The sequence below is a fragment of the Pectinophora gossypiella genome, chromosome 3 (genome assembly GCF_024362695.1).
Source record: "Pectinophora gossypiella chromosome 3, ilPecGoss1.1, whole genome shotgun sequence".
Lineage (NCBI taxonomy): Eukaryota > Metazoa > Arthropoda > Insecta > Lepidoptera > Gelechiidae > Pectinophora > Pectinophora gossypiella.
The window spans coordinates 13,254,051-13,270,900 of NC_065406.1; the positions used below are offsets into that span (position 1 = coordinate 13,254,051).

Here is a 16,850-nt window from a genome sequence, read left to right on the forward strand (position 1 = left end):
GCGCAGATTTTTCGATCTAGCGCAGTTTTTTTTACTTATGTTCTGGTTACTTACTAGATGGTATTACCTATTTGACCGGACAACAATAGGAAACGCTAAGGGCTCTCAACCATTTCTATAGGAAAACAAGACAGTCTAAGACTTATCACACGACGTAGTCGACCGCGCGATCGTCTGTGCGGTGCGAACACCCCTTGGTGTTCGTATGATAAGAATCGACGCCTTACACGTGCAAGTCAATACTTCCTTGCCGACCGCTTCAACGCCAACCGAGACCTCCTAAAGCTCCGTAGATATTTTGGTCTCACTTCACTCCAGTAAAAATGTATTTAAAAAGCAGGAGCTAACTGGCTGGAATTTTATTTAAACATTTAGTACTATTTTAAATAATTCATTATTTTTATCTTTGGGCAGCGCAAGGTTTTCGAAACGTTTCGTCGAATTTTTTAATTAATTTTACATCAAATATTGCGGATTTTAAATATCTTTTTTTAATGTGGAACAGGGGGGTAGAAAAAAAGCAATATTGCTATTTGACATTTGTTTGCATTGCGCACTTACTTTTATATGCGCAAATGTCAAATTGCAATATTGCTTTTTTAGATGAATTGCTTCGATGTGGCGTTTTTAACCCACCCCCCACCACCCCTCCCCTGTTCTACATTAAAAAAAGATATTTAAAATCCGCAATATTTGATGTAAAATTAATTAAAAAATTCGACAGTTGTCCGTCAGTTATTACCGGCAATAACATTTATTTATTCTCATTCCTAATACTTACGTAGCAAAAACGTTTTTCAGAAGACTATGGTCTGATTTATTTTTCTGAAATAAAATTATTTGATACTAATCTGACTAATTAGTGTTTAGTAATTTGAAATGTTGGAAAAATTACAATGTACAGGAAGTACAAAAACAAGTCAGTTTCATGGAGTTTCATGGATGTTTAACTTATTAATTTATTTATTATGTTTTTATAAATTCAAATTGTGAATAGGTACGTCTTCAAATGTATGTCTTGCAATAAGAAAATACGTTCACCTAACTAAATGAATAAAATACAATAATTATACATGTTTGAACTCTAAGCTACGTCTATCTTGAAGATTATACTTACATAAACAAATAGCCTATATACGTCTCACTGCTGGGCGCAGGTCTCTCCTCCATCAACCGGAGAGTGTATGGAGCATACTCCATCACGCTGCTCCAGGGCGGTTTGGTGGAGGTATTTGGGCTAGTAGCCAGGGACCAACGGCTTAACGTGCCACTTCACAACTTCGTTTTTTCTTGATCTTCGTAATACTTCATGATGCTTATTTTATTTGCGTATTTTGGCAAATATTTGGTAAACATTGTAGTCAATATCTATAGTTTTGTACCTTTATTTATGTTCAACGCACATTGTATATTGAAAAGTACTTATGTTCAATACGCAAATAATAAGCTATATTTATAGTGCACACTCATTTATACAAAATAATAACACTGATAGACATCTGGGTTGGGGTTGTCGGTCATCGACCTAGAAAAGTATACGACACAAAAATACTACTTAGATATATAACTTTATCCCCTGACATTTAAGTAAACTGTGCATTGGCGAAGTACGTTAGGTGTTTGACTTAAATATTTTGTTCACTCTATGTTATGTCAAAAAATAAAGATGGCGTAAAGTACGGAATTTATCTGTCGTATTTAAATAAAAAAACACCTACCTAAAGAAGAAAATTATAGCATTCATTGACATTCGCAGAATTATTTGAAACATGTACGGTCACGAGCATTAATATGTACTTTGGTACCATGTCACATTAACTTTTTTGACGAATTGTCAGTGCGACAGAGTCCTAAAGTGGTAAATACTGTTTTCTGGCAAATAAATTATTCTTATTCTTATTCTTTTTGGGTACATTATATTGCTCATGTTTGTACTCTTTTTTAAATGTATTCGTTAAAACGATGTTACCATGGATTTATTTTTTATGTGATTAAAGCAGTAGGCAGCGTTCTATACCTGGTCGGACAATGTACCTTTAACTGTAGAAACGACAAGATTTTTCAATATGATACTTAATTCAAAATGCAAATATAATATAAATATGTGTGTATAAGAAATGGAAATAGAAATATTTATAAAAAAATATTGTACGAAGTGATATACACATAATAATTTGACTATGAAACTACTTCAATATTTTTGTTCGGATATTCATTTTTGATTTCATCTCGATACGACATTGGGGAGCGTCATAAGGGCTTTCCAGGCTACGTTCACCGAAAACAATATATCTGGCGTAGTACAGCTTTAACATGATAATTTTTTCTTATTACTCTGGTACATAATTATTCCAAAATAAAATGTAATAAAAAGCACGTATAAAAATATTGTTGGTTGATATTTGGATCACATTATGAATAGAATTATGTTGTTTTATTATTTTGATCAAAATAATAATAGATGAAAGATGTAATTGTGCCTGTGTGTACCAAAAACACAGTCAAAAGATAGTGATGAGGTTAAACGAAGAAGAATCCGTACAGTGACATCTCTATTGTGTTCGAGGAACTTAGCCTGGAAATTCCCTCTTCGAATGGTCTTAAAGCTAATTTAATTGCTAGTGGTTGTTAGGCATATTTTCTGAATTCTCTTAAACTATCATTGACACAATCTCTAAATTCTCCGTAAAAGACGTTGAATACACCTTTAAATATATCAACTGTTTCACGCCAAGCTCGATCTGCCTCTTTTCCCATAGTACTTAAAGGAATTGCGTCTTTTAATCTTTTTTTTCTTATACCAGAACTTACGATTTTGTTGGGGAATCTGAAAGTAAATAACAAATTATTGTCATCGTTATGATGGGTGTGTGTTATGTTATTATACACGCCTATTTTTCACAGGGGTAAGTAACGACGAATCGGCAATCGGGGCACTGATGAATGTCGAGGAAGAAACAGATCAGGAGATATCAGGATCGAAGAAAATGGAATTCCGTAGTCTCTATTATCCCGATATTATGTTATCACTTTTACACGTCTGTGAAATCAGCTATTTTACCGACTTCAAAAAAGGAGGAGGTTCTCAATTTGACCGTATATATATTTTTTATGTTTGTTCGGGGATATCTTCGTCGTTTATTTTGTTCGAATGGAGATATTTCCAAGGTGGTCCCATGATAAGGAAGTCAGGGTCTGATGATGGAATACTAGAGAAACCGAGGGGAATTTTCAACAATCGTAGGGGCGACTAGTGTGTTTGTAAGGTCAAATTAGTCGGATCGGTCTCTAGGTCCCGGGAAAACTTCCAGACCTTCGGAAACTGGTCAGAATTAGGGAGACATCCTATGGCCTGGCAAAACTATAAAACCAGGAGCAATTTTAAGCTCTAATGCCTGGTTCACATTACTCTAGTCTAGTGATCTGGGACTTTACTAGAATAAAATGAAAAATCACTGGAATGCACTAGAATGGGCACAGTGTTAGTTTACATTATCCCAGTAGCATTCCAGTTCAGTGACTGGATCACTGGTCAAGTCATGATGAAATCTTGCTCACAATACATTCAAACATCAGCTTTATAACAAAAACACATACTGCTTTATTACAAAACGAAATCACTTTGTGATTTCGAGCTTGGTTAGGACATTGCAAGCTGATCACCTGATTGTCCAAAAGTAAGATGATCCGTGCTTAGGAAGGCATGTTAAGCCGTTGGTCCCGGTTACTATTTACTGATGTAAGTACGTAGTCATTTTATCAGTCACTGCCTTTAGCGGCTCAATAATAGCCGGGTTGATGAGGGTTGATGAGGTTGGTAATCCGCCTTACAACTCGCACTATAGAAGAAGAAGACAAATCGAAGGCCAAAAATAATACCAGGTTTAAAATATAGTCCGTGACCCGGCGCTAGTGTGACAAATCCTGCATAGAATTATTCTGCGTTTACAGCTCTTCTTTAAGTTTGCCTAAAGTCATAAATCTGTAATTTATTGGTAAAAAAATGACTTCTAAATTATTTTCATTAAATACGTCGACTTCTTTCTTGGCGCGAACTGCATTTTAAACCTGGTAATATCTATCTTGTACCTATTGTAATAAAAGCGTTTAGTGTTTGAGGCTTGAGGAGAGCTTGAGTCTAGCAGAGAAAAGTCAGCTAAATGGTACTTACATTTTAATTAGATAAGCTTTCGAATCCGCAGCCGTATCCTTCTTTTTCTGCAAAAGATAATAAATAAACTATCATTGAAATCATAATATAATTAATTACATTATATATAAGGACAACAAGTAGACCAGTGTAGGTTGCTTATATCCTATTGACAATGAAACAAAACAAGTTAATGCATAAAATGGTATATAAAATTTGATAGAAATGGTCTTTTTTGTTACCTATCAACACGTTACTGTGTAAACAGTTCTGACAGTTCGTTTTCATACATTTGTAAGTTTGTTGCTCTGCTTTCTATTTTTGGTTTATGTTAAACAATAGATGCAACATTACGACGAATAATAAATTCCCTAAGTAGTTTAATATTTTAATTATAATATTGTGTGTATTATTGTATGGGCCTTAGTTGCCTGAATTAAATAAATAAATTAAACTGTCTTCGTACTCAGGCTTCGTAATATGTCTGTTTGTTAAAACTCGCGATATAAATAGATAACGTAGCGCGTCGCGCAATGCGTAATTCAGTAACGCATGCAGCAATCTACGAATATGACTTATTGCGTACCTACCTGTATGCTCGTCAAGTGCGTAAAAATCACGAATCGTTTAAGATTAATTCATTAAATAGTTAAGCTCCCTTAACCAAGTCTCTGCTGCATCCGTCACACAATGCAGCTCGGCTATACCACCTGGGAACCGGTGCAGAGGGCACTCGTTCACTATGTGAGATATGGTTTGGTCTGGGTGACCACATTCACAGACTTGGTTAAGGGAGCTTAAGCTGGATATTTGATCCAAGCAGGATATTTGTCTGCCATACGCAATAATAATAATAATTAAATAGTTTATTGGATATCTGATTTAAATTAATATAAATTATTTGATTACATTATATAAATTATAGAAAAAAATTTAGATATTACAATTATTCATTCCTTTCCATTAAAATAAAGAAAAAGAGAGAAGTAAAGTTATAGAGAGAAATTTAGGGTTTAGTGACCATTTCTTTGGATTTCTAACATGGGAATTCGAAGAAGGTACCTATAATATTACATTAAATTAATACGATTAAAATATTACTAAGTACATTGTATAAGCATTAGAATATGTCAGATACTGATTTCATTATGTCATCTCAATATAATGATATATTCAAGTTAGTAATATAAATAAATTGTTATTATTTAAAATTATATTTAAGCAATTCTTTCGGAAATATTATGAAGTTAAACCCATCGAGTACCCAATAAATCCCTTATAGCGACTAAATAATCCCAGTTAAAAATGGTGACCTAAGACTAAAGTATATAATTATAATAATATCTTTATGCACTAAGTGAATTTCAAATGCAACTAAAAGGCAAAATGCCATGACGCAACACACCTAATTGTGACAAAGTGCGATCTAACATGAATATCCCTCGTGTATGCCAATTCAATTCAATTCTTGATTAATGGCTTTTGTGTGATCAGCGGTGTACGTTCTGGGACTTTAGGTCAAGTTGCAAACGATTATGACAATTGACAGCGACAGGGATAAAAATATATGAGTCTGACATGTTACCATGACATGTTACTATGACATGTCAATCTCATACAAAAATACACCGTATACCGGGTGTTAGTGATATCGTAACAAATACTAAGGGGGATGATTCAGACCATGATTCTATTTGTTATCTAGTGGAATTTCCCGTCGCAAAATTCATGATTGTTTGATTTTTTAAATTATTTTCAATTCTATACTTTTGCGATGGATAATTCCACTTGATATTAACTCAAAATAATAAGCACAATCATCCCCTTCGGTATTTGTTTAACATGTCACTTACACCTTGTACAAGTACATATAAGTAGCCATAGAAGTAGATAAGGTGTTAGTGACATCGTAACAAATACTGAGGGGGATGATTCAGACCATGATTCAGACCTGTAAGAAAATTCACGATTTCTTTTTGTGTTTTTTTTATTTATTTTCCGTTCCATTCTTTTGCGACGGAAAATTGTACTTGCTATCTACTCAGAAGCATGGTCTGAACCATCCCTCAAAGTTTTCGTTACGCTGTCACTAGCACCCTGTATAAGTTGCCGGTTTGACTATGCAGATATTACCCGTTCGAGCCAACTTGACACTTCGAGGAAACGGGTCTCTTACCCTTATCTCCGCGCGACGCCCCGGGATACCAGTTTTGTAGTTATGAACTCTTTATCGATAAGCGCGCGCTGCTGTGTATACGAGTCTAACTCACATATTCTAAGATGTTAACTCCAATCTTCCTCAACCAGTCCTCAGTTGAGGCAACCTCAAGGCATTCCTCGAACTCAGCTCAAAATAGGTATTCTTAGCCGTCGCCTCCGACACACCGACAAGAGCGTGGCTCTTAAATTGACAATGAGTCGTCGCCTCAACCTTAACTCGAGTTTTCTCTAGTATGGCATGATGTCGTTATTTTCGTATTACCTAATGTTAATAATGATATATAATGGCCCCGATTCCTGCAGACATCTCTTAATTTTACTTTAAGTTATACCTGTCATTTTCTTATCCGCCGAAAAGGAAAGGGACGGATGATTGACAGCTCTTAATTTTAGGAAGAATGAGTAAATAAATGAATAACCCGGGCGAATTTTTAGACGGTTGTTTTAGATTTGTGCTTAAAATTGACGTGTGTTCCATAAATTTTATGCTTGTCGATTACCCGTCCCTTTCCTTTTCGGCGGATAAGAAAATGACAGATATAACCTAAAATAAAATTAGATGGTATTTACAGGAATTAGCACCAATATAATACTATAAGATAATACTCGACTCCAGTAAATAAATAAGTCCTCATGTCGAGGACGTAAATGTAACTTAAGGGTGTTAGGATCCTATTACGATCCCGGTTCATAATAGATAGTATGACACCTTGGAATCGGAATGTCATTAGACGTTCTGTCCTTGAAAGTGTTAAAATACCAAAATGCTCATTTGACGCCGAGTCGAATGGAGGAAGAGTCGAGTGGTTCTGTCGACGAATAATCCAATGACGAATCGGTCGTAGGAGAACGGTTGTGGAATCCGAGTGGAAACATCCTCAATACGGGTGTAAGACGTCACTCTTCTAGAAATGTCAAGGTGATCGAACGGGTAGCAGGTATGATGCGGCGACACAACGTATCCAAGTGGTACCGCTCAATGACTATTGATATCTTACGGTTTTCGTTGAGTAAACCGCATGTCCTTAGCTTGGGCGTACGTTTCATGGACAAATTTTTTAACTTTCGAATATGCGTTGTCTATAGCTTGTTTCGCTGCTCGACCATTATCTTTAAGGAAATTTATAGTTTTTTTCACTATTGGAACGCCTTCGTCACCTATCTCTCTAAAAAACTTCATGGCTTTGGTGTAGAAACTTCTTTTGTTTCTTAAAATAAAACTTACATCTTGAATTTGTGGTCTGAAAGGAAATTTTAATTAAGATATTAATTTATTATAAAGTATTTGGGCGTGTTATTATGAGAATTAGTGTACCTAGTCAATTATTTACGTCAAACTAATTAATTGTTTGAGATACACAAATATTTACACTCATACATTCTCATTAATTATAATATTATCACTAAAACAGATAATATCGGGTGCTTACCGCGCTAAATCGGGTATACTCCGTTAAAAAGAAAGGTAAAAACCCGGTTTCAATGTGTTTTAGTGAGAATAATACCCGCATACATTTTGAACAACTATACTATTATATAGGTACTCACATAATTTCTTCGGATTGGTATTGTTCTTTGTCTATTTCCTGAAAAAAAAAAACGAAACTTATGATAACAAACAGAACACATAAAATTTAAAAATAAGAACCAATTTGGATTAACCAAATACGAAATTTAAAAGTCGAAAAAAAGGTTTTAATGTATAAATGATTAATAGTTACATTGTCTTCCGTTTGATATAAGTCTTTTAAGTACAGTGGAGAGTTCTGCGGATCTGCTATATACATTATTAATCTGAAAATAATCAAATAACAATCTTATTAAACTCACATTTTTTTCCCAATGGGGGTAGTCATAAACTAAGTATTACATAGCATGATGAACTAAGTATTCGTTTTTCATAACATAACATGCATAAATAGTCTATATACGCCCCACTGCTGGGCACTGGCCTCCCCTTAATCAACCGGAGGGGGTAAGGTGCATACTCCACCACGCTGCTCCACTGCGGGTTGATGGACGTGTTTGTATAAACATACAAGGCTAATAGCTGGGACCAACTGCTTAATGTGCGCTGCGAAGCACGGAATCTTCTTATTTTGACAACCATGTGATTCAAATCTGCAAAGTCCTTACCAAACAAAGGACAGTCTCACAAAGTGATTTCGACAATGTCTGCATCGGGAATCGAACCCGGACCTCCAGATCGTGAGCCTAACGCTCTAACTACTAGATAGCAGAGGTTGTTCACAAAGTTATTTAGACCAACATTATAGGCAATAAAATGAAAATATAACTATTAAAATAAAGACACTCGGAATCAGTTTTTGAGATTTTTTCTTTAAACAAATGCAGATTAGTGGTGCTAAAATTATATTTTTCAAGTGTGAATCAGGAAACTACTTGAGTGGCTTTTAGGCTGCCTGTCCAGTGAAGCGGAGCGAGCTTGCGGAGCGGTGAAACGGATAAATATTAACCAATAGTGTAGCGGACCCAACTAGTTGGCCACCTAGTTCCGCTCACATGCAACAGATGGCGCCACATTCAATAATGCAGTTTTCAAGCAGTCGTGAAACGCGATATCGAAGTTTTCACAGCAAGACGCATATATACAACTTTCAACATAACACCGTAGGATCGTCGATCCCTAGTCACACTACCAACTTGTGGCTAGCGGGGTACTATGCTCTGTTCGGTACCCCGAAAAAAACATCCTTTGGCGGCAGCACACCCTCGCCGCTAAAAATAGGATTAACCAATCTCTGTCCACTGCAGCTAAGCGGAGTTTTTATGCAATCCTATAATATTTATCCGCTTCACCGCTCCGCAAGCTGGCTCCGCTTCAACAGACTGGCAGCCTTGGCAGCCTTAGCTAGATGGCTTAGATACTTACTGAACATCATTCTTTACTGGTTTTTGTATCTTTTTTAATAAATTCAGAACCCTTAATTCAGCATCTTTTTTTCTATTCTGAAAACCAAATTACAATCACAATTACTCATTAATACTCACTAGTATCGCGGACCCCGTGAAAAACGGAATAATGCTAAAGGATGATACATAAGTAGATAAGAATATGAATGAAAGTATTTTATTGCCAGTAATAGATTATTTTTTCTTACATGTACTTACATAATGATTATCATAAGTGTATGATAATCATTATCGAAGTACATGTAAGAAAAAATAATCTATTACTGGCAATAAAATACTTTCATTCATATTCATCACGGGGTCCGCTTACCTAATCTGAAGATTTTGACAGGTCCGGTTTTTACAGAAGCGACTGCCTGTCTGACCTTCCAATCGAAGCGAAGCGAAAGGAAAACCAGCCCAATACAGCTTAGGTCACTAACCTTCGAAAATGCATTTCTCAGGAATGTGGGTTTCTTATCTACTTATGGATATTGACGTATATTATGGTGATTTTATAATTATTAAAGTATAATTACAAAATGCCTCTTACCATATCGAGAGCCAAATTCGCTAAGGTAAATCTGTAAAAAAAACATAATTTACCAATATAATTTAAGAGACAATGAACGAATAATCGTATTTAACCCTTTCACGGGCAGAGACGTTTGGGTCATTGATGGTTCATCATCGATGACACCTTGGAATCGGAACGTCATTAGACGTTCTGTCCTTGAAAGTGTTAAGCAATTTTTAACGTACTTAAGTGCGGAAATAAAGGGTTTGATTATCTAATACGTAATAAGTATAAGTACGGATAAGCGCATATTACATATTAGACTCCGCGGTGGTCCGTATTGCTCTATGATTCAAACTAACAGATTAAAAATAATTGGGTAGTTGCCTAGCTCAAAGATAAATTATGGAATTCTAATTTCTAAATAAAGACAGAAAACTATTTTCTTTTCGCTATTTAACTCTTATGATTTTTTATAGAGAAAACGTCATAATAAGTTCGATAATTTATCACGTTTTTCACTGTGCTATTTCATACAAATTCCAAAGTAATTTCGTGTTTTACGTTTAGTAAAAAGTAACTGATTTGTGTAGTTGGAAACTACCCTATTGGTTCATCTTACCCTGGTCTAGAACTTTCACGTGACGGTTTTGAAGGAGATACCTGTAATTAAAAAAAAAACATAGGATATCACTAAGGTGCTATAGTTCCCCATAGCCCCAGTAGCCCGGTCCACTAACCCCCAGCCCGATTCCCTTTGTTCCCGTACATGAGCCAGGGATTGTCTTTGGGTACACTCTTTATTGTCTTTGGGATAATCGCCGGTTGATTTACCATCACCTTTAGATTCAAATGTTTTAAAGGCATCGAGGTGTAGGCTTCGGCCTCAAGCACGCCCTCCAAAGATCCGGGACTCTATCGATAGTCCCGAAATATGGAAAGAACATTACAAATAATAACAATTCATTCCTAAAAATAATTAATAAATAAATCGATGATGATGACGACCATAAGTTAGAAATATTCTTACCATTTTTTTTATCAATAAATTAATGAAAAATCACTTTATTGCACACACAAACCCAGAACACGTACAAAGAAAAGCTAAAAACCGGCAAAGGGGGTTATTTATAAAATATCCTTAATAGATTTTTTTTTGACGTGACTTATTGTTGATTTTCCGCTAATGGCATTCATTACTCGGCCGGAATTATAATAGCTGATCCCACATTCAATGCACCAATTATGTCATATATTTTTAAATAGGGAAATTGGCTAATAAAATCACAATTACATATCTCCCTAGCATTATCATGTTTTTCACAGGGTCCGCTTACCTAACCTGAAGATTTGACAGGTCCGGTTTTCTATAGAAACGACCGCCTGTCTGACCTTCCAATCCGCGAAGGCAAAACGAGCCCAATACAGGTTAGTTCACATATCTCCGCAAAAGTATTTCTCGGGAATGTGTGTTTCCTCACAATTTTTTTCCTTCACAGAAGACCACGTGATAATCACTTATGATCCAAACATGAATTCGAAAATAAATTCTACAATCATTGGTTTAGGCTTGTGCTGGAATCGAACCTGCCGCCTCAAAAAGGCAAACGTTAGCGTAGTAAAATCAAAACTAACCAAAATATAATCTGCTAACGACCTTCGAGATCCCCCACCGCCACTTCTTCGAAAATCTGTATATTTTACTCGTTCATTCCTTCCATCGTACCTGGAAAAAAATAATGGAAGTTATATCAGAATCAATCAATCAATCAATATTACTTGATTGCACAACAACAAAACAAAGGACATAAACATACGAATAAAACATAAGCACAATAGGCGGCCTTACTGCTAAACAGCAATTTCTGTCAGGCAACCTTAGGGTGAAAGAAGATTATTCATTGGAGCACGGGCTGGTGCAATAAACATATAATGATACCAACATAACAAAAAAAAATAATAATAAATAATATATTATACTTAACTAAAGAAATAATACCAATAATATCAATAACTGCTTTCAGAATAAAATGTTGAATGCCAATACTAAATTGTACCTAATAATTATCAATTTCGAATTTGGATTCATTATGTTCCACAAAATATAATTTCGTACTGTTAGATAGAAAATAATTGATCGACCGAATATCGAATGACACATCACACTATGTTCATAAACGTCACAACAATATCTTACGTATGTTACATATAGCTACCCCTACATAAGCGCTGACCTAATACCACACTTCATGCAACGGATGCATCGACATCGATTTCGACATATTAAGTAAACCGCCGACGCAGCACGGCACGTGGAACTGTCGCCGTGCCACCGAGCTTCCCCTCGAGCCGCACTTCGTCTTCATACTTCGAGCGAGTCGCCTTTTAATTTAATATCTTTAATGTAATTCTTTTATCTAATTAAAATAAGTAAAATAGTTTTTGGTTTTTTTTGGAACCTCCGGTTGTCGCTAACGTAATTGGCGCAGTCGGTAGGATACTTGCGGGTGTCCGTTCGCGTTCTACGTGGAAGATTTCCGAAACGAAAAGCGCAACAGCCGCCCGAGTGGCTTTTAAGTCGCTATCTTCGAGTATCCTGAATCTACGGACCAGCTGCAGCCAGAGGTGAATCCAGACTTCGATTCCAGAGAAAAACCAGAGATGAAACATATTATGATTCCATTGTTCCTGTACTTCCGCCTGACAAGGACCCAGACTCAAGAAATAAGACTTGAGAGTTTAGCTGACGGACCGGGACTACTACCATACAAACTAGGACCTACCAGACTTATTACGCACTATCATACATTCTTACAATACGTTCGACTAAATGACATAAAAGAAAAAATAAGTAACTTACAAAATGAACTACAGACTTATGAATCACGACTATCAAATGACAGCTACTCGCTATATGAGATTCAAATAAAACACCTCAATAGCAAATTAAATAATGTATTAGAACAACTCGCGTCATTTGAGCCTAACCGTAATAGGAGAGGTCTATTCAATGGCCTAGGCTCGGTAATAAAAAGTTTGACCGGTAATTTAGATTATCAGGATGCCGATAGATATAATAATGCTCTTAAAATTCTACAAAATAACCAGAATAAGGTAGTGTCCGAGTTAAATAGACATATTAGTCTAAGTAAGGAATGGCTCTCCCAGCACAATAATGTATTTGAAAAGTTGGTTGAGAACCAGTTAAAAATTAACACTACATTAGAAATAATTTTAAAAAATAAGGCATTTAGCGATAGTAGTTTAATAAAGCACGCACAATTAGCGCAACTTTTGGTCATAACTACTGAAAATGTTGACGACATTTCGGAAGAATTAATTAAATTAGAAAATACGTTAGCTTTTATTCGTGCATCAAGCACCCATCATTCTATGATTAGTATAAATGTTCTAAAAGGTATGTTAGATAAGTTAGTTAAAATATATGATAAAACACACACACACACACACACACATTTTAAATTTACAATTTAGGGAATACTATGATGTAATAAAACCTGGTTACTATTACTTTGAAAATTCTATAGTTATAATATTCAAATTCCCTATTATTTCAATAGATATGTACGATCTTTTCAAATTGGCAACCGTCCCCAATAAGTACCAACAAGTCCTTATTCCTTCACATCCTTACATAGCAACTAATGATAATTCATTTGTATATATAGAGGCAGAATGCCCAAAGTTAAACAAATGGTATCTCTGTGACAAAATTCTCAATCATCAGATAAGGAAAAAGACTGACTGTATTCAAGAACTCCTCACTCATCATGTCCTGAAAGAATCCTGCGAATTTACAAAAGTCACCCTTATGAAACCAGCGATGCAGAAACTTGATGACCAACACTACATCATCTCGTTTCCAAAACCAACTAGAATACATCTCAACTGTGGAATTGAAGACTCTACCTCGATAAATGGAAGCTACCTAACTACCATTCCAGTGAACTGCTACTTGAAAACCTCTGAATTCACCATTAATAACGAAAACGACAGAATAAAAGGACAACCCCTAAAACTGATGAAAATTCAATACGATGCCGAAAAACAAGTCGCAAAATCTCCTCAGCTTAACCTCAACTCCATTGATCTGCAAGGATTACACAGCATCAGAGATAAAGTCACGCTAGAAACACCCATAGAACTAGAGAAACTTCAGCCTAACATGCTATATCATACAACCATACCTTTCTACATCGCACTAATCAGTGCAAGTGCACTCATTATCATCGTATTATGTCAAAGAACCAACCTATGCTACTGCAAGGAAGCTCAAGAAACTGAGAACCCTACATCAGAAGTACACACCTATGACCACCCTAATCAGTCAAATGTGTTCCAGAAGTCCCTATCCAAAGGAAAAGTCCCAGCAACATTTTCATTAAACATTGGAAAATAGTCGCTGTTCTTCAGGAGGGAGGTGTTACATATAGCTACCCCTACATAAGCGCTGACCTAATACCACACTTCATGCAACGGATGCATCGACATCGATTTCGACATATTAAGTAAACCGCCGACGCAGCACGGCACGTGGAACTGTCGCCGTGCCACCGAGCTTCCCCTCGAGCCGCACTTCGTCTTCATACTTCGAGCGAGTCGCCTTTTAATTTAATATCTTTAATGTAATTCTTTTATCTAATTAAAATAAGTAAAAATAGTTTTTGGTTTTTTTTTGGAACCTCCGGTTGTCGCTAACGTAATTCGTACGTAAAATGTTATATTTATTGAAATAATTATAATCGCTTATTGTACTGAACTGGTCGTTCTGTTTAATAGTACATAGAAGTACCTACATCCACCTCAAGATGAACTAAGTACACCTCACCGAGCTTTTTGTTAGACCAACGTAAGCTGTGTTCGTCGTAATACTCACCTAATACCCAAATTATTAATATTCCCGTAGACACCGGCTCCGTTATCCATCTCTCTATGTGGAAACTTGACTGAGGACTTCAGCATACCAAGGGCTGGTCTGATGAGAGTGTGACCAGGGAGGATAGGCTCGGCTGCTGGTAAGTGCATGGGCAAAGATGGCGCGCCGATGATCATGCCGACATCATGAGGGTCGTATTCGAAGTATTTTCGCCTCTGGAAATGAGAACACCTTTCAAATGGCCCCATACATTTATGTGATATATTTAAGGTTTGCTTCTGGCGGCATTGACTACTTGGCCGGACAAATGACGCTGACGGCTCTCACTCGGTACAAAATTTGAGACGACAGGCTTGATTGTGCCCCGTTGGGTGAGAACCTGAACTCATACCCATACCCTGAGTTCAGGTATCAATAATCTTTGAAATATTATAATTAATATTTCAAAGAATTAGACGACCCTAGTGGGCTGACAGGGATATGCATTGAATGAGATAAATCCTTGACCATGCCGGCGGGATTGGTTTCGGTGTGCTAAAGTATTTGTTATTGCTGATTGGCCGCTTCTTTCTGGAATGACAGGCTGGGTTCAAGATTTAATAAACTTATGCAAAGCAGTCTAAGAAAATAAACGTCTAAAGTCTATTTATCTGAAATACACGGCAAATGACGCAGTGATCGGGTGGCCCTCATCCCCATTAGTCCGGCCAAGTAGTTAATGCCATTTGCGGCAAATATGCAAAGAGTCACGTCAAATAAAAAATGTCGCTGCGATCGGACATTAGTGGACAGTAACATTGTTTAAAATCTGGTAACCATAATTGTACCTAGTCCAGAACAATAATTGATGTTTGAAATGTTTGGTAGCAGTGTAAAGTTGGCAGCAATGGCATTTTTTATATTACTGTATTTAATTTATAATTATGATTATGTTACTTACAGTTGGTCCCAAGGCTTCATCGGCAATTCCGAGACTCTCTTTTTGTCGTTTCTGTCATAAATATAAATAATTTCATGTTTCATATAATTTTATATATTCTGCTTACCCCGGTGGGAAATAGGCGTGAGTTTATGTATGTATGTATGTAAAAAGTGGCAATATGTTAGGTCATTTATGTAAATGAGTTTGTTTGACCCAACTAAAAACAACAAAACGTTTGAAAAGTTTTGACGTGTTTGGTATTTAGCTCGTTAGCACTGGCTTAACATTTAAGAGTAGCTACTACCTACACTTACGTTACTTATTTAACTGACACAACTGAAAGTAGCTAATTTGCATGAATATATATTTAAGCTTGTTGCATACAAAGGTACAGCGGTTCACATTTACATAAATTCTATGTAAACGTTTGCAACTCGAACATCACAACGGCCTCCGTGGTCCATTGGTTGAATGTTAGGCTCTGGATCTGGAGGTCCCGGGTTCGAATCCCGGTGAGAAAATATCACAAAAATTACTTTGTGATCCCTAGTTTGGACAACATTTGATTGTCCGAACGTAAGATAATCCGTGCTTCGGTAGACACGTCAAGCCGTTGGTTCCGGTTACTACTTACTGATGTAAGTAAGTAGCCGTTACATTAGTCATGTCAGGGGCCTTTGGCAGCTTTATAGTAACTCTGACACCAGGGTCGATGAGGTTGGTAATCTGCCTTACAACCCACACGGGTAAAGAAGAATCACAAAAAACACTTGAACGTCAGGACCGCCTATGCAGTGTCACATATCTACATAAAAAATAGGCGGTCCTGATGTTCACAAAAAAACGCCTCTTGTGTGTGCCAAGTAAACGGAGTCACCCCGGACAAAACCGCGAGCGGAAAGTTAGTTATAAGTACATAAAATATTACCGCTATGTGATCAAGTTGTTCTTGAATAGAAGCTCCATGCGCGCGCAACACAAGCTGCAAATTAAAAAAAACTTATTTTATGTAAGAACTGGAGGTGGCGCAGCGTTTTGGAGTATGCTCCATACCCCTCCGGTTGATTGAAGGGAGGCCAGTGCCCTGTTTATGTTTATGTATCTCCCTATCCATCCATAGGGAAGGCCCGTGCCCCAGCAGTGGGGACGTTAATGGGCTGGTGATGATGATGATGATGATGATGTTTATGTATGTAACAACTATTCCAATGCATGCACAAGTAACGTCCTT

General features: G+C 36.5%; 1 protein-coding gene and 1 long non-coding RNA gene across 2 annotated transcripts; both read right to left on the reverse strand.

The window, feature by feature from the left end:
- Positions 1–1,913: 1,913 nt before the first annotated feature.
- On the reverse strand, positions 1,914–9,306 carry LOC126382196 (uncharacterized). The gene is made up of 5 exons (XR_007569040.1): positions 9,264–9,306; positions 8,092–8,164; positions 7,919–7,956; positions 4,172–4,218; positions 1,914–2,827 (listed from the first exon to the last, which is right to left on the reverse strand). It is a non-coding gene; the product is annotated as an uncharacterized LOC126382196 (long non-coding RNA).
- On the reverse strand, positions 7,365–16,633 carry LOC126379541 (uncharacterized). Its single transcript, XM_050028338.1, has 10 exons — positions 16,548–16,633; positions 15,638–15,688; positions 14,698–14,912; positions 11,436–11,526; positions 10,423–10,463; positions 9,837–9,867; positions 9,264–9,340; positions 8,092–8,164; positions 7,919–7,956; positions 7,365–7,611 (listed from the first exon to the last, which is right to left on the reverse strand). The coding sequence occupies exons 3-10, from the start codon at positions 14,871–14,873 to the stop codon at positions 7,365–7,367; spliced, it is 774 nt and encodes a 257-aa protein (XP_049884295.1). The 5' UTR covers positions 14,874–14,912; positions 15,638–15,688; positions 16,548–16,633.
- Between the last annotated feature and the right edge of the window lie 217 nt (positions 16,634–16,850).

Bases quoted from the DNA above. Each gene is read 5' to 3' on its own strand.
- LOC126379541 (XM_050028338.1), bottom strand. From the start codon at position 14,873: ATGATCATCGGCGCGCCATCTTTGCCCATGCACTTACCAGCAGCCGAG. The intron at 9,868-10,422 runs GTAAGATGAACC...TTTTTTTTACAG, and splicing joins CGTGAAAGTTCTAGACCAGG to ATTTACCTTAGCGAATTTGG. The intron at 7,612-7,918 runs GTGAGTACCTAT...ATTTCCTTTCAG, and splicing joins TACCAATCCGAAGAAATTAT to ACCACAAATTCAAGATGTAA.